This window comes from Crocodylus siamensis, chromosome 6 (genome assembly GCF_052110815.1).
Source record: "Crocodylus siamensis isolate JL-2025a chromosome 6, ASM5211081v1, whole genome shotgun sequence".
NCBI lineage: Eukaryota > Metazoa > Chordata > Crocodylia > Crocodylidae > Crocodylus > Crocodylus siamensis.
Window position 1 is genome coordinate 30043314 of NC_143400.1, and position 17734 is coordinate 30061047.

General features: G+C 51.7%; 1 protein-coding gene across 1 annotated transcript; it reads left to right on the forward strand.

The window, feature by feature from the left end:
- The first annotated feature begins 78 nt into the window (after positions 1-78).
- Positions 79-14426, forward strand: TGOLN2 (trans-golgi network protein 2). The gene is made up of 5 exons (XM_090055488.1): positions 79-881; positions 2616-7116; positions 7321-7988; positions 9589-9672; positions 10933-14426. Exons 2-5 carry the CDS (start codon positions 7023-7025, stop codon positions 10936-10938), a joined length of 852 nt encoding a protein of 283 aa, XP_089911614.1. The 5' UTR covers positions 79-881; positions 2616-7022; the 3' UTR covers positions 10939-14426.
- The last annotated feature ends 3308 nt before the right edge of the window (positions 14427-17734 follow it).

Below are 17734 nucleotides of genomic sequence, written 5' to 3' on the forward strand. Positions count from 1 at the left end.
ACCGCCGTATTTCTGTTGCCCCCTCCCTGGAAACCCTGGGCTTGGACAGATGGAGCCTCTCTGGCATTCTGCTGAAGGTCATTTTGGACACCAGGCAGCAGGCACCTGGCAATTCACAACGTTGTCCTGAAAACAGCTCTTCTCAACATGCCTCGGGCTTGGAGAGAGGGCTGGGGCCCCTGCCCCAGCCTGAGCGGAGCATGCCATGCCAGGACAATGCCAGGACAACCTGTCCCTGGTTCCTCCTGTGACTGTTTCAGGGTTGGGGAGGGAGGGGAGCTGAGCCTATGGGGGAACCTCCCATCATGTTAATTTTCACAAAAGGAAATAAAACTCCAGCTGCAAAGTTGCTGTGTGGAGCGTGGTCCATGGATCTCCATGAGTCTCTTCACCCACTGGGAACTGCCTGAGAGGCCCCCCATGCAGAAGAAGGGAGTATGTGTTGGAGGGGGGTTCAGGACTGGTTCACTAAAGGGAAGATAGCATCCTGTTTTCCTGGGCACTGTATATAGCACATGCGCTCTGTTGCCAACATTCACCCCTGTGAGCCCTGAAGGCTGGGCTGCAGCTCTGGGACTTGAAAAACTCTTTGATATTTCTTCCCCAATTATGCCCCCAGCAGTACCAGGCTCTAGACAAGTCCAGAGAGATCCCTTTTAATCGTGTTCCCACTCCAAATGGCTTCACGAAGGGCCTGGGAGGGATGACAGGCCCCTCCGCAATATGACTCTTACCTGGACAAACACAACCCGGTCCCTGTCTTGTTTTGTGTTCTAGGCCTGAAGCTCAGTGCATCTCAAGGGGTGTAAACTCCACAACTCATGGAGACCCACCAGCAGGGGAGTGCAGGGGAGAAGCATGCAGCTTCCCCCACCTAGCAGGTATGTGTCAGGCTATCTGTTCCTGTATCTCAAGGAGGGTGCTGCCTGCCAACCCTGTATTTGGTCAGCACAGGCCGGTGTGAGGTGGGTGACACCGTGCCTTTGTTTACCACGGGCCCCACATTGGTTCAACCCAGCCCTGAACTCAGTAGGAAGTTCCTTCCCAAACAAGACAGTCTTTTAAAGAGCTTATCGTTTTCAGAGAAACTGTTTCCTTGCTGTTGGGAGAAGCCAAGAACTCCCTGGAGGTCTGGACAGGTCCTAACGTGTCAATTGATGATGCCCCGCCAGCGCATCATGCAGGATCTGTGCACTACAGGGGTAGCGTGGTGCTAGAACACCCGTCTGCTGCAACACGGTTCTTTGCAGAGGCACGGGCCAGCTTTCTCTGTGCAAAGGCTGCCCGGAGGAAGGGATTTTCAGTGGGGAGAGTGGGGGTCACGTGCAGCCTCTCTCTTCCCCACCCCAGGATCAGCCTGCAGACAAATAACTCCTTGAATTGGATTTCATGGGAAATTAAAGGCATGAAGAGACCTGTCAGAATAATTAAAGCCTGAACTGGAGCCAGACAGCTTCAAACAGATGTTGGCTTTCAGCAGGAGAGGATTTCTTTGTTTTACTCGGCATTTTCCCATACAAAAAAGGAACATCTGTTGCGATGCTTTGCTGCGCTCCTGAGCAGAGCTAGATGTGGATTATATCCCACTACCAGAGAGGCAACTGGCTCACCCGATCCAACAGCCGCTGTTGCCCGGAGTGCTCCCCACTGCTTCCCGTCACGCTGCTGGCAAAGAGAGCAGGAGCCAGCTCCATGGTGGTACTGCTTCATTCACAAAGGAATACACTCCTGCTGGCAGGGTCTGTGAGTCCTTTGTGCATTGGAGCTGATCAAAAGTTTGCCCCCCAGCATTTGTTTTTGGCCCAAGACTGATTTTTTGCATGTGTTCCCCTTCCCCATGACAAATGTTGGCTTTCCTGCAGAAAACCGAACATCCAAAATGTTGTGAGGTGCAAGGGCTATTATGCTACATAGGGGAATAGCATGGGAGTATTTTCTCCACAGGCCAGATGTCATAGATTCCCACTGAGCATCAAGATTGTGGTCTACACTTCTTCCAACCTTGTCTGATGCATTGTTGGAAAACTTGTCCAAGCAGGAAGGAGACTCCGGCCAGAGAGTCCTAAGCAATGGTTCCCAGGAGAGCTGCAGCAGCATTTCCAACTAAGAACACATTTAGGTGTACAAACCTCTGCACAGCCCCACACCCACATATGTGAGAAGCAAAGAGATGCTACCACTGACTCCAAAGAGGCCCTACACAGGGGCTCTGAATGACGCATGCTGGTCACTTCCCTTGACTTCTCCAAATCCTGCTCAGTTCTTTTAGGAAAAGGGTCAGTGGCACCCTGCCTTCTTGCAGAAGGATTGGTAGAGAGGGTTTCCTGCAGAGCGGGGGGCTGGGAGGACACCCAGTCATTGAATGGGCATCCCTTGGCAGTCTGGAAAGTAGCTTGTCTCCCCAGCAGCTGGGTATCTCCACCCAGCCCCTGCCATGCGTCTGCTCTGCTGGCATTGCAGGAGAGGGAAAGCAGGTGTCTGGTGAGCACCTGGGTTTGGTTAAACTCCCTGGGTCTAACTGTGCTATTTTTGTCTAGGAACATGCTCTTCTCACAGCCCTGCAGGCAGTCTACTGAGGTACAAAGCCAAACTGAATCATGTCTCATTTCTTCAAGGAGACAAAGCATCCAAGGGCTGGCACAATAACTGTGCAGCGGCTCCAGAGACACAGCTTGAGAACAGGATTTCTTGTCCCTCTCGATGCTCAGGATGGAGTGTGGCCCAACAGGGGGACAAGCAGCTGCCCAGCTAGACAGACCCTCTGCAGAGATCTCCTGGAACAGACACAGGGACTCTGAGGTGGAGAGGCCAACCCAGCCTGGGATGCAACCTCAGGTACACCCCCAGACCTTGAAGAAAGAGGCTGTTTCAAAGATCCTGAGTATCTGCTGCTCCCACTGGGAATTGATGGCACTCAGCACCGCTAAAGCAAGTTCACCGACAGAGGTAGGGCCTTACCTTTTGCCACCCACTGGTGACCTGAGTGTCTTTGGTTGGCACAGGCTGGTCACCTGGTGCTGGCTCTGCCTTCTCATTTCCATACTCCAAAAAGATGCTAACAAAGCACTAGAGCTGGCTCTGGTATTCGGTACCTGTGTAAGCCAAGGCTGTAGCTGCCTCCTGAGAGGTTTGGTAGCGGGGAGTGGTCATGGTGGTGGGTGGACATGGTGCCAGAGCAATGGGGAATGGGAAGGACAGTGCACACGAAGTCATTGCCATCCAAAAACAGCTTCTGAAGGCAAATGTGCAGACACACACACTGCACATGTGTGCACAAGCTCTTCCCTGTCTCTGCCCATGGCCCCCATGGGAAGCCCTTAGCATTAGGGGTTGGAGAGCAGGTTGGCTTGGCTTGGGGCGATATCTCCAGGGCCTTGGGGTCATTGACTGTCAAACCCAGACCTTGGCTCAATAAAATTACCACGTTTGCTCTGGAGAGGACCTTGTGGAGGGGCAGAAGGCGGCAGAGAGCTGGTCCCAGCCCAGCTGACACTGGGAGTAGCTGGGATCTCACTTGTCTTCTCCACCTTCAGAGCGCGGCTTCTTCTATGACCTCTTTTCTGTTGGCTCATGGCAGTCATCTTGATCTAACCTCCCCCCCACCCCGACCACCCCCAACAACACTCCTTTCCCTCTGCCGGTCAGGCTATGCATTAATTGAAATGCCTAATGAGATCCCAGGGGGCTCCTGCAGAGACGGAGCTAATTAGGGGCGAACCCGGCTAACGGCGGGAAGCGAAACAGAGGCTCCTGTGAACCTGCCTTTTGTGAGCGGCTGCGGGGGAGGAAGGCACCAGATGTCCTGCTTCCTCGCTGTGTGCGCCAGGGACGGGCCGGCGCTTCCCAGGCCCCAGCTCGCCTGCCAAAGCAGCTGGTGCAGAGGCAGAGGCTACACTTAATACATGTTAATTAGCATCATTAAATTCTTCCATTTGCTAATTGTTTCTTCTTTTGATCCTTTATTCTGACCAGATTAGCCCTGGGGTGAAGGAACGGTGTGGAAGAGGGTTGGGGGAATATACTCACTGACAGGGTGAAGACTTCATCATTCCCTCATAAGGGGTCTTGGACCAGGACCCTCAGCTTTGAAGGGCCCAGCAACTTGCTAGCCACTCACCAGGCAGCCCTCAGCTCTGCTTCTGTCCACAGGGCCCTTGGGTTTCACCAGCCCCTGGGAAGGAGTTGTCTCAGCTCGAAGGACCACCAGGAATATTCATGGGGAGAAGGGAAATTATGTGAGGACAAGTATTCAGAGCAGTCAGACTGCCAGGGATGGAGAGCAACCTCCTCCACTGGCCACCACCCTCTCGTGCCATGTGAGGAAGCAGCACCCCTTGGATGATATCATGGCACTCCCCATGTCTGGGATGTCTGAGTGCTGTCCTCCACTCTGTCACTGCCCTGGGCATGTCACTTAGGCCTGGATTCTCCAAGGTCCTGATGTGCTTAAATAGGAGTCTGTGCTGAAAAGGCAGCAAGTGCCAACCCAAGCCCCCAGGAGCACGGCTCTCTCCTCTCAGCAGAGGCTGCCCTGATTCTTGTTGTTTTCCAGCTACCATTACTGGTCTGGTTAGATCAATGAGGCCCCATGTCACGGAGGAGGTAACTAACAGAAGCAAAGCATGAGCTAAGGCCACTATCTGCCTGCTGTCCCCTCACCTCCTGTGGTTTTTTGTACAAATCCTCTTTGGTACACACACAATACTAGTGTTTCACCTACTCTGCAAGGCAGAGCTGTTCCGTGGCAGGTTGCCTTGGTACAGCAATTGCCACCAGCATCAAGGGCTTCCAGAAAAGACCCGTACCTCAGCCATTTGCAAGGACTGGAGGCAAGGGGCCCAATTCCAGCATCACTTGAGCCACAGCTTTGTCTGCAACAGAATACCTCCAGCGTAGCTGAGATCAGAACTTAACCTTGCGTGTGCTGATTTTCTCAGCTGGGTGAAAGAACGTGATTTCTAATCTGAAAAATAGCTAGCTAGATAGTGCTTCTGGACCTGTTGAGAGTCAAGTTAGCTTTGTCTTGTTAGCCTCCAGGCTCCCTTGGGAAAGGCCAGCTTTTAGCGTCTTACTCAGCATCTGCTGATAGAAACACACCAGAGCAATTCTTCAGGTGGAAAGAGCTCAGAAAGCCCATGACTTGGCAGCACGGTTTGGGCACTCTAGATGCTTTTTTGATACCTCTGGGTTAATCATATGTAGGTATCAGTGCAGCTACTGGTGCAAACAGTGTGGACACCCCTGCAAGGGTCACATTGCACCTTGGGTGAAGGTCACTGGTCTGTTTCTTACAGTTATTCCAGTGCAGCTCCATTGATTTGGGCCCTGGATCTTCACACTCTCCCAGGAAGCGAGCCCATCTGCTGAAACAGCCCATGGTTATTTTCAGGGAACAGTTTGATTTTTTGAAAAAGCTTGGCAGGATTGTTGTGTCTGATTACGGTGCCCTGCCTTAGGATGGTAACAATGACTGACCATCTGGAAAACCTACCACAGCAAGAGACTAATCTATGTAAAAGAAAAGGTTAAGAGGGTGAACTGGCCATAGGTTAGGAGGCAAAAATTTTCCATTTTGGGGGTTTTGTTTTGGATGGTGTGTGGAGCTCTTCCATGCCTGCAGTGGAGGGTGATGGAGCCTGACTAGACCATTTACAAGAACAGAAGAGGTCAGACAGCAGCTGGGACCAACCGTGTCTCACCCACCGTTGCAAATGGCACAGCCAGCTGGGGGCTTTCAGCTCTGCTGGAGCCGAGTTGGGCTTTGAAGGCAAAAGAACAGATTCCACATCCCTGCAGCGTGGGCTGCTGTCAGCCGGGCCCTGTGCAAGATCCTCTTCTCAGCTGCACAGCGATAAAGATGAACCTGCCTCCAGCAGGGGTTGGACTAGACGGCCATGCAAGTCCCTTCCAGCCTGGCCTCTGCTACGATCCTACGAAAGACAGGGAAGGCTCGGTGGCACAGCTCTCAATTTGCATTGGTGTCACTGACAACAGTTTCCCTTCCTCAGGTGTTTAAAACCTCCCTCAAGGCTACTCCATCCCTTTCTCCGAGTCTGCAGGGGCTGCAGAGTCTGACCCGTCCGCACCGGGGCTGTGGAGCTGCTCCTGGATATAGGACAGCAAAGATAAGAGAAGTGAACAGGCTCCTCGGGACCCGTCCCCCCTTCTTGGCTAGGTGGCAGTCGCTGGCTGCCCGGTGCAGGCGCAGCTGTTATGCTCCATCCAGCAAGTCTCTGAAACAGATGCGCGAGGCCCCAGTGTTTGCTGTTCCCGCTCGGAGCCCCCCCGGCAGCGCTCAGCCTTGCGGCGGTGCCGCGCTGGGGGTCCACGCCGCCCCCACGCCGGAGCCGGAGCCGGAGCCGGAGCCGGAGCGGGGCGCCGGGGGAGTCGGCAGCAGGACGGGTTTGCATCGCCGCTCGGTCACCAGTGACGGTCGCTGATCACAGCACGAGCTGCCGCCTCGGGAACACGCGGCTGTTGCCGCCGGGGGGCCTCACCCGGGCCCGGCGGAGGAGCCGGGTCAGCTCTTCTGCGCGAGGCCGCCAGGCCCAGCGGCAAAGGCTCCTTGTGCAGGGAAAGGAAGAAGAGCCTCGCGCGCCCGAGGCGGCCACAGCGGGCCTTGCGGCAGGGCCGCCCCGCGGGCCGCGGCCTGCTCGGCTGAGCCGCACGGCCGGGACGTGGCTTGTGCGTGCGCCAGCAGCCGCCAGGCGGCGCCCTCGCGCCAACAGCCGCGGCCGCGCCCACGCGGGCTTTGCTCTGGACGCTGCGCCCCGCCCCCAGCCCCAATCATTGGCTGCTAGCCCCGCCGCTCAGGGAAGCCACGTCCTCCTCTGGGCATCTTCGCCTCCGCCGCTTCCCATTGGCTCCATGCCCCCGCAAGCCCCGCCCCCGCGCTCCATAGACCTTCCCCCCGCGCCTGCTCTCTTTTCGGGTCTCGCGAGATTTTAGCACCGGAAGTGTGTGCGGGTGATTCCAGTCCGCGTGCGCCCGCTTCCCGGAAGCGGAACGAGCGGTCGTTCTCTATGGCGGCGGCGCGGGGCTCGGTGGTGGCGGCGCTGTCGCTGCTGCTGCTCCTGGTGGCGCCCGGGCGGGAGGAGAAGAGCGACCCCGTCACAGGTGTGGGCGCCTTCTGCGGGGGCGCGGGCTGGGCCGGGGGGGCTGGGTGGGAGGACGGGAAGGGGCTGGTGGTGAAAGGAGGGAGGGCTTGGGGCCCGTGGCCTCTGCCCCTAGGGGCTGTTGTGGCTGCTGGGGGCAGGTGGGTTGGGTAGTAATCTCCCTGGGTGGGTGCTCACAGCTGTTGTGCCTCTGCTTTCCCAACAGGTACACAGGCATCCCAGTCCAATCAGCCGGCCACACAGGGGAAGCAAAATGAGCCAGTGTCATCCAAAACGATCCCTCAGCACATCCAGACCTCCACCCCGCTGGTGATGACTTCCACCATCAAGTCCGACGCCAAGGGCGCCAAGGAGGTTGGGCCCGACGCCAAGGGCGCCAAGGAGGCTGGGTCCCCCGCTGGGCCCGGCGCCAAGGAGGCTGGGTCCCCCGCTGGGCCCGCCCCGAAGGGCGCCAAGGAGGCTGGGTCCCCCGCTGGGCCCGCCCCGAAGGGCGCCAAGGAGGCTGGGTCCCCCGCTGGGCCCGCCCCGAAGGGCGCCAAGGAGGCTGGGTCCCCCGCTGGGCCCGCCCCGAAGGGCGCCAAGGAGGCTGGGTCCCCCGCTGGGCCCACCCCCGAAGGCGATGAGCAGTCTTCAGACCCTGCTGAGTCCGTCCCTAATCCACACCTGCCCAAAAAGCTATCCCCCACAGAGGAGCTGGAGGAACCAGAGGAGGATGGGAAGACAGACAAAATCGCTCCTCCCAGCGGGGAGAAGAGGGACAATGTCCCCATTGCCCCCAAAGACCCGTCTGAGAGCAGCCATTTCTTCGCTTACCTGGTGACCACTGCCATTATCGTCGCTGTCTTGTACATTGCCTATCACAACAAACGGAAGGTGAGATTTTTGGCCCACCAAAAATACAGAGCTGGCTTCATCTCTTCTCCCCTGAGGCTTGTTCCGTGCAGGGATCTGGAGGGCATGTGTCTTGATCTTTGGACCGGTGCAGCTCCTGGCTGGGACCAGTGTCTCCGTACATTCTTATCTGATCCCAGTCGTGTGTATTTTGGATGCACATGTGTTATGTATGGTAGCGTAAGAGTGATGTAGCCATGATGGTCCAGGTGTTAGGCAAGAGGCAGGGATTTCTTAGGGTGCTGTCTTTTATCAGACCAGTTGTGTAGCTGGGGTAGCGATAGACATGCTTTTGGATTCCAGACATTTTGTTCTGGTCAGACCTAATCTGCTAGATCTTGATTGTGTGAGGTGAAGTCTAGAATATCTATCAAAAAGTTTCCAAAGTGTGTTACTGCTTAGGGACTGTCTGGTGAAGGAAAGGAACTCTTCAGTACACTGGTCTGTCTTGATTTCTCTGCCTGGCTTTAGCTTCCTGATGTGCTTGGGAGGGTGAAAACCATTGACTTGTGGCTTTGACTAGCTCTACAGTCCTTATCTGAGCTGCTGTGAGATGAGCAATGAGGAAGTTGTGCCTAGGGAAGTGTTTTAGACACCTGTGAAAATTGCATGGCTTCAGCTGGTAGGCTTGGTACTGGGGAGACGGGGAACAAGGTGGGGTAACTGCTAAGATGTTTTACGTATTTACCTACTCCTTCATAGTAGGTGAAAGTTCCTCTTGAGTGCTGAGAATTTTCCAAGTGGTGACCTGCAATATGGTGCTTTCGGGTGCACAAGGCAAATGAAAGAGTTAGATGAGCCAAAGGTAATTGCTTGTTTGGTTGTTGTAAAGAGACCTTTACCTATGTTTACCTTTCAACTAGCAACTTGATCAGTGAAGAACAGGGCTGCCTGCCTCTTCCTGTCCTGTGCGCATTTGATCCTGAGACTTTAGTTCAAAGATAAAGACTCAAAGGGATATTATATAGTTGATAGGTTGTCCTGGGTTAGGTGTGGACTGTCCCTGTATATCCTTGGCAAAGTGAGAGAAACAAACTAACTCTAAATATGCTTGAGGTGCTTGCTGTTACTGTTTAGATCTGTGATATTTGGTGCCCTACAGTGATAACAGCAGCATCTTCCTAGTCCTCTCCTATACTAGTGTACCATGCTGTATGGGATTTGTTAGGTAATAATCATTTGGAAGGAATATGGGTGAAAGGAAGAAGCTGAATTTTTAACGATCCTTCCTACAGACTCGCATCTTTTCTTGAGGTAGCATCATTCTGGAGAAGCCACATGGTAATTTCTGCATGATGGCAAGACTTCACTGATAGTACCTTATGCTCTTAATTGTCTGCGACGCTTACTTGGAGATTGCATTTCTTTGGGAGCTAGAAGGATACCCAAGAAGCTAGTCTTTGCCTCTGATAGAATGGTTTGCTGCCTCACCCATGGAAGTAGAAGTGTCTCTTCAAAGTGGAGAAAATAATTCCTTACACTGTGCTGTTATGGGTGTTTTTGTTGTTAGCCCCCATCAGTTAACATCTGTTGCCCACTGATAGATTTATCTTTTTGGGTGTTTCTCTCCCTCTCTCTCAAGATCATTGCTTTTGCTCTGGAAGGAAAAAGATCCAAAGTAGCCCGACGCCCCAAATCCGGTGATTATCAGAGACTGGATCAAAAGGTAAGCTTCAGTTGGCCTCGACTTCTTAACACAGGGGTGAGGAAAATATGGCCCACAGGTCATATTCAGCCCACCAGGCCATTCTATCCAGCCCACAGGGCCCCTAGAAAATTAATATTTATCTGCCCCTGGCTCCTGTCAAAGATGACAGGAACCAGGGGAAGTAGGACCCAGGGGAAGGCATGGCAGGCTCCTGCAACAGCAGGGCCCACTTGGCCCCACTCCCCAGGTGGAAGCCCCTGGCAACTGGGTAAGTTCAGGTAAGAAGTGGGGGTGGATGGGGAGGACCATGGGGATTGCCCTAGTCCTGCTGAGACCCATGGTCTGGCTGTGCAGCTGGAAGCTGGGGGGGGCACGGGTTTGTTTTTTTTTTTGTATGAAATTTGTTTTTTTCCCCTAAGATGGCAAACCCTCTTCCCCAAAGGAGTATTCTGGGGGCAAGGGGTGGGACTTCTGGTAGCAAAGGTCAGAGGTTAGGGGCAGGACTTCTGGTCCCAAGATGGCGACCAGTGTGTGGGGCATCTGTCAAGGAGCGGGGCTGCCTATGTGGCCCTCAACAACTTGCCAAAGCTCGGTAAGCTGCAGAACAGTCCCATGCAGCTGAAATAATTGCCTGCCCCTGTGTTAACATCATTGCCAGTGGGCCTTCTTATGCCCAGCTGGGAAAATTAGGGGCAGCATGGCTCATGCAGCACCCACACCTTCATCGGGGAAGCTGGCTGTGGCAACTTGGTGTTAGATGTTAGGCCCTGCTCTGGGCCTGATGAATGAGGACTGTGACACTGAGCACCAGTATTAGGGTCAGAGCTTTAGCTTTTGAACATACTGTTCCTGCAGATGGAAGGCATCATGCTGCTAGTTAGTTTCTAACCAGAGTCTCGTCAGAGCACACTGCTATGTAAGCCCTGGGTTAATAGAGCTGTGCAGTTGGCACTGAGTGAAGATTCAGTGAAGAAATGGACCTAGGCTCTGTGTTGCAGTCTCCTCCCACCCTGACACATCCTGTTTTTAAATTTTTTTGTTAGATGCTTTTTTAAGAAAAATAAAACTTATCTTACATTAAAAGTATCTTTATATATGTTAAAGCTCAAAGATATCGTGGAACAGGGATTATAGCTTCTACTTATATTCTGATACATATATTCATGCAAGCTTTGGGGGGGGGGGGGCTCGCATGTAGCGCCATGTTCTTTACAGTGTGAGAGGCTGTTCTATACTCACAAGCAACTGATTGATATTCTCTTCCCTTTCTGTTTGCAGATATAAATCTGTTCCCTTGGAAATTCTGCATGTTGCTGGACTGAGCAAGGATGCCAGAACACAATGGTCAAGGAAGTGCTGCAACTCCCAGCAGCAAGGCTCCAGCCCTCCCAGCCACACTGCCATGTCTTAATCTCAGAGGGGGGTGGGGGGAGCAGGGAAAGTGCTTTTAGTTTTTTTGCACCTGCACTTTGGTCATGTTAATGCTTCACTCTCAGTCTTTTGGATTCCCAATCCATGTTGTGTGTGCCCCCCCCCCCCTTCACAGCTGCCTGAAACTGAGCTAATTTTCCAGCTCTGGTTTCTTGCTTCCATTCTGTGACAAAGGAAAAACCAAGGGAAGATGCAGCAAGGGACAGAATTTCTTTTGCACCTACACAATGTGGAACTGACTTCCTACTGTATGGACACAAAGGTCTCTGGCAGAGGCCTGCCTGCTGAATGAGCCATCTCAGTCTCTCTCTTCTTGGTCCGTGGCACTGTCTTTTGTACCGGCATGGCTGGTCTTGACAAATGAACTTTATCCCCTTCTGTCCAATGTGGGTGGATGCTAAAACTCCTAGTCTAATTGCACTAGTTCCAAAAATGTTTGCCAGGGACTCTTGTCTGATTGGTCTCTTGATTCTCCGTGAGGACGACAAGGGTGGGGATAACACGATTGTCTTTGTACCCATGTTTGAGGTAATGGTGGAGTCAGTGTCTCATGCCTCTTCTGACCCCTTTTGGGGGTTTTTTTTTTCCTGTCTTCAGCTTTCCTGATGGTATTTCTCCTCCTGGGCTCCCCAAAGCTCAGGAGACTGCACTGAAGATAAAACATTGAGGTGGGATGTGGTTAGGGAATGCCATGGATGCATGCATAGCTTGGTGCCAAATCTCCTTAGCAAGGTTTTACTCGGCTTTGTCTCTGCATGTCAATGCCTGCCTCTGAAATGTCACTTGAATGTAAGGGTTAGGTGGACTTCAGTAGCTTCATTGCTGGCAAGTAGCTGATATGCCTTTCCTGAAAGAGTGGAGTCCGAGCCCTGAATTTCCAGCCTAGTTTGTTTTAGGTGGCACTGGGTGGACTCTTATTGATCAAAGCTCAGCCTAGTGAGATTGGTGTGATTGAATGTCTGTGTGCAGAGTCTAGCTTTCAGTGTTTCTCCATTCAAGCACAGAACAGAAGTTGAGGGGATGGGGGTGGTGGATGGCTGCTGACCATGGGTGCATTGCACATGCATTTTATGTATGCAAGTAGTATACTTGCATGCACAAGTGACTGAACTGTTGGTTGCTGCAAGATGTCATATGATGCAGCCAGAGGTGCCCTACCCTGCCTGCTCTGCCATAGACTTGGCAAACTTGGTGTTACTCATTGTACAGTTGATTTATTCAGAATAAATGGGAGGGCATCCTGGCTAGTGCAGAAGGATTTCCTTCCAAGTGGATGGGCAATAGAGGAAAAAGGGATTAGCTGATAGGATCACTTCCAGCCATCAGGTTGACAGAAGGTCTCCCCTTCCCCTTGCTTTTGCTCCAGCCTCCCTTCACTTGGTTTTTAGCTGAATGTGTCTTAAAACAGTCTGGTCCATGCAGAACTGATTTCCTTGACACTGGACCACGTAGACTTATTGCTTGTGGAAACTCAGGGCTGGTACAAGCTGGCATCGCTGATCTTGTATTGTGAGGTATGGGGACGGGTTATTATCTTCCAAAGGACATAGTGTGTTTGGAAAGCCTGTATGGGAGCAGGATAGCTGGCTAGTGAGGTTGGATGGCATACCTTGCTTCGCTCACATGCAGAAACCATTACAGTAGCTTGTACAGGAGAAGTCTGAGTAAACAGCCACTCCTAGAACAGATGCCAACTGCACCCTCGCTCCATACACTCTTCAACTGATGGAAGCACAGGAAGAATCTCATCCTGCTTATGTTATTTTCGCTTGACTTGAGCCAAAGGCAGCTTGTGAAGCCACTTTCTGTGTTGTCAGCTCTTCCCTCCTGCAGATCTAGGTCAGTAGATATAGGAGTACTTGGTGATCTCCTTGTGCAGATGAGGTTTCAGCCCACAAAAAAGGGAAGTGCTAGACTTCAGTTTTTCTCTTTACAAGCTACTTTCTGTTGCTGAAAACGCCTTCACGCAATAGGGGGTGAGAATCCCTCTTGTTTTAAAATGTATCTGAAAAGTGCCCCAGTGAAGGCTGCTTTCAGTTTCTGAGTTCTGAGATGAGAAGACCTCACTGGGGCAGGGCAGGAAAGCCAGGTCCTAGAATGGAACTTCAGAAGGAAGCGTGGCATCTCCACGGAGGACAACTTGCATGCATACAACGTGCCTGGTAGCTATTGCAAAGGTAGTGCATGGCACATCTGAGGCAGATGGCTGGAAGCTGTGCCCACCACCCACTTCGGTTAATGAGGCAGAGTTAGAGGCAATGCTTGAATTTCTATTTATACTCAAGAGCTCTTGGAGGATGTGATAAATTTCACAGTTTGGATCCCATTTCCCAGCTTTCTTGGGAATCCTGGGGGGTGGGGAGGTGGCTTTGGATTTTCCTCCTCTTCTTGTTTCTGTTGCAGTTTTCAATCAGGAAATGTTTTAGAAGGACTTGAACCAAACTGGTTCGTTGGGGAAATCTGAGGCCTCCTCAACCTCTGTCTCTTCACTGACATGAATTAAAAAAGAAACTTTCTAGTTTGCTTGGGGAAGCACAATACCACAGAACCTGGCTACTCAGGAGTCCCCAGGGAGACAAGCTCAGTCTCTCTCCTCTGCTTGGGCACTGCCTGTGATATAATCTGGTAGGTGCAAAGATTTAAATTCTTTAAATAAAGAATTAAAATACAGGGATATTTTTCCTTTTTCCTTCTCCTGTTGGTCTGATTTTAATACATGGGGCTGTCTCAAAGAGTAGCTTGCCATGTGATGAGCACAAAGTCCAATGAACAGAAATGCACACGGTACAATGAATGCAAACTTCACAGGGTGGTAAGGGCATCACCTGGCTTATTCACAACCCCTTGAAATATGGATCTCTGGTCTCACTACTTCACGCCTGTGAAAGCAACTGTTCAACTGCAGTGTGTAACATGTAAATGGAAAGAACCGGTGGTGAGGCTGAATTGTAATGCTCCTTTCTGTAAAGTCTGAAGTGTGCAAGACTTTCAGTGGCTGTCACTATAATTGGGATCTTGGAATGATTTCCATGTTGTGTTGATTTTTATGTTAATGCTCTCCTATGTAAGATGAGATGATCTACAAATATCAAAGAGGTATATTGGATATTTCTGCGATGCAGCTTTGTAACAGTGTCTGCTGGAGATAACAGTGTTTGGCAAGAAAGGTACCACAATGTTAGGCCAGTGACCTTCCTGGGTTGAACCAGTGACTTGTTTGGTTTCTGCTGCAAAGTCAGTTTTGCTTTGAAAAATCAGAATTTTATATTCCTTTGTAACTCCCCCTGCCCTCCCCCGGTGGTGAAATCAATGAATGGGTCCAATAAAGAAATGTGATTTGACCTTGTGGTTTGCTGCCTGCCTCTCTTTTAAAATAGTATAGCAGTAAGCTTAGCTGGGTTTGTGTGTTTGAGTGCTTGGCTACAGGTTGCTGACAAGGTACCTATCACAATCACCAAGTGATTGTGAATTTCTCATGCAGGTGGTTTTGAAGCCTTTTATTATGCAAAAGCTGTATCTTCTGCTGAGTTCCCAGTAACGTGAAGGGCTTGCTAGCCGCAGCCTCCATTTTAGAAGTCTGTGGTTTGATACGAAGTCAAGCAGAGCTGGTTCTCATCCTCTGAACCCACATCTCTCTCTCTCTCTCTCTCTCTCTCTCTCTCTCTCTCTCTCTCTCTCTCTTCTTACAAGGTTCTGCCCTGAGAACCCCCTGAACCAAGTCACACACTTGCTCTGTTTCTACCACAGCTCCACCCTAAATGCTTGTGCCACTCTGTGCACATCTGACCTCTTAAAACCAATTGCTTTAAAATGGAAATGCTGTTGCAGTCTCAGTCGTAGTGCACTTGTACACTGCTGCATGCTGCAGGTCAGGGGTGGCCAATCAACAGCATGTGCTACAAGTGATACCAGAAGCTTGTGTGGCAGGCAGCAGATGAGGAAGGGGACAGGCAGGGAGCAGAAACTAGAGCATGTGCTGGGAATGGGGACTAGAGTGGCACTTTAGGGTACGGAGCATGCCTGTCAAAAGGCATCACCTGCTGTTCTAGTTGGTGATTTATTAAATAAAATTTGAATGCCAGAGCTCAACCTCCTACACACACCTATTTACTTACTGTAATCCATTAGAGCTGGGTGGAAACACTGGGGCTAAATAGATTTGTCTGGTACCTTGTCACCTTGGTCTTTTACTTGCAAGAGTGCCCAAGGAGGGAATGGGCCTTAGCTTTGTTTTTTTTGTGGAAACAGCTTTGCTGCATAAGCACATTGGGCTGACAAGTAAAGGCTTGTAGTGCTGCCTTGGCTGTTACGATGGGGAGTAAGCATGTGCTCACCCGGGTTTTGCACTTTGTCCCATAGCTCAGCTACACAGTTCTCATGGCCTTGGGCTGAGCTGTAGGTAATAGGTAAGCCAGCAGTTCTCAGCCTTGCTGGATTGCAGCCCACCCCTTGGAAAGTGCCAGCTCTGCTTTTACTGTTTCTGACTACACAGAAACAGCAGAACAATTCTTCTGTTGCAGAGAACTTGGCCCACAATGCAACAGAATGGCTTTAACACAGTGGGTTCCCATTTGAAATCTCAGCATTTATCACGTGAATCATGTTTGCACTTCTAGCAGTGCCAGCCCGCATGGCAGGCTCCAGCACCCCTGAAAGGCTCTCAAGAACCCTGGTTGAGAACCACTGAGCTAAGCAAACCAGTCCCCATGGGTGGACTAGTTGAGGTTTTGCAAACTCAAAAGCTTGTGCTCAGGTTTAGTGCACCCTTGCCAGGAACTGCTTGTGTCTGCTGCCTGCCTGCACCCACAGAAGCCTGACCTCTCTCAGGCTAGAGCAGGGGTTCTCAACTGTTGCAGACTCCCAGCATCCAGCTCCACTCTATTCAAAGGCGGTGGCATTCCTGGATGAGAACCGCCACTGGTGCTGCCTTAACTTACCTTGCTGCTTTCCAGCTGGGTTATGCTGCTTCTAGGTGCACTGCTCCCCTGCAGTTGTCTCTGTGCTCTGCTGCTTGGTCTGACACCACCTATGCTTCTGGAAACGCAAGCTGATGGGACTGTTTCTCCTCCCCCAGCAGCTGTTCTCAGGAGGGACAGGACTGGAAGGCAATACATGGCACCAGGTAGCTTTGTTGCCTGTTTTAGGCTCATGAGAGTCCTAATGCAGGGGGAGCACATGGAGCAGTTTTACCTGGTGGCTGCTGGGGCACCCCTGGGAGGGCCTCTGGGCACCCCATAGTGCTGCAACACCCCAGTTGAGATCCATTGGTTTAGAGCCTCAGGCTATCCCTCCTTGTTTGCATATTCCCTGGGGGCATATACAACTCAAATCAGGCTCCTCTAATGAGCTGGCAGTCTAACCAAGGCTGGAAAGAGCCTTGTCTGTCCAAAAAATAGCAAAGCAGTGCTTTCTGATGGCACTGAACAGCCGGGGCGGTATGATGCAGTGCTCTGTAGATGTCACCACTCCTGCTTGTGAGGATGGTTCAGATGGCATTGGTCTGTGCTGCAGTTGGTAGTATGACCTGATTTGAGATCCCTTTCAGCCCTGTATTATTTTTATGGCCATATAATCCTCTGCTTCCTGTTACTAATCGCAAAGCCAACTCCCCTTGGACCCAACCTCCTGCCCCATTCTACCCACTCACTTAACTAGTGCAAACAAAGCCTGGAGATAGCAAAGTTCAAACTTTATTAAAGCTTCCTGTCATGGTAGAGGGCAGGGAGCCTAGGAGGGAAGGTGATGACATTGTCCTTGCCTGGGGATGAGTGCAGGGATGGTGTGCAAAAATAAAGCTAAAATAAAACATTAAAGCCAAAGATACTGCCTTTGTTTTAAGGATGCCAGCTACCGTCTCCTTTCTCTGAGCACTTGGCTGTGGAAGGCACTGGGTAAGGGAACCTTGCTGTCTTTAGTGTTGATGGTTGTGTTGATAGCTGCCGAGTGCATCTGCTGCAATGGCAGTGCCCTGAGATGGCCAAGCTGTGCGCACCATGCACTCTGCCAGCTCCTGATGGCATCAATGGAGCTGCACAGAGAAACTCTGTGGAGTCAGGGTGGGCACAGACTTAGTGACCACAGAAACCCTTGCTAACACAAATAGCCTAGCATGGAGCAAAGGTTTCTGGAGCTTAGCAGGGCCCAGAGCCCCCTTGGCCTTGTTGCTATGTGGATGTTCAAACTGGCGGCTGTTAAGCACGCCCCAGACACAGGGACTGGAGGCAAGTGGGACAACCTGGAGTGGCGTCCCACTGCAATTCTGGGTTCAGAGTAAGGGGAGGGCATGCTCAGGGAGGGTCTCTGCTGTGCCATACTGGAAATCTGTCCTGTGTCCTTCACCACGTAAGATCAAGGCACCTTAGCTGCATCCTGGGAATGCCTGCACCAAACAATCCCAAACATACTCCATACAGTCTTCCTGGAGCTCTGGACCAGCCTGCTGATTTGCGAGCCAATCCAGTCACGTATGCAGATTTTAGAGGTCTGAGCTTTTGTGTTGGAACAGCAATATTGCCGCACCTTAACTGAGTGCAACCAAAATGCTGCCTTAGGATGGACCTGCCCCAACCCAAGGCAATTTCTGAAGGAATACCATTGCCATCCGCCACATAGCAGTGGAGGGTATGGGGTTTTCTATGTGCCTGCCTAA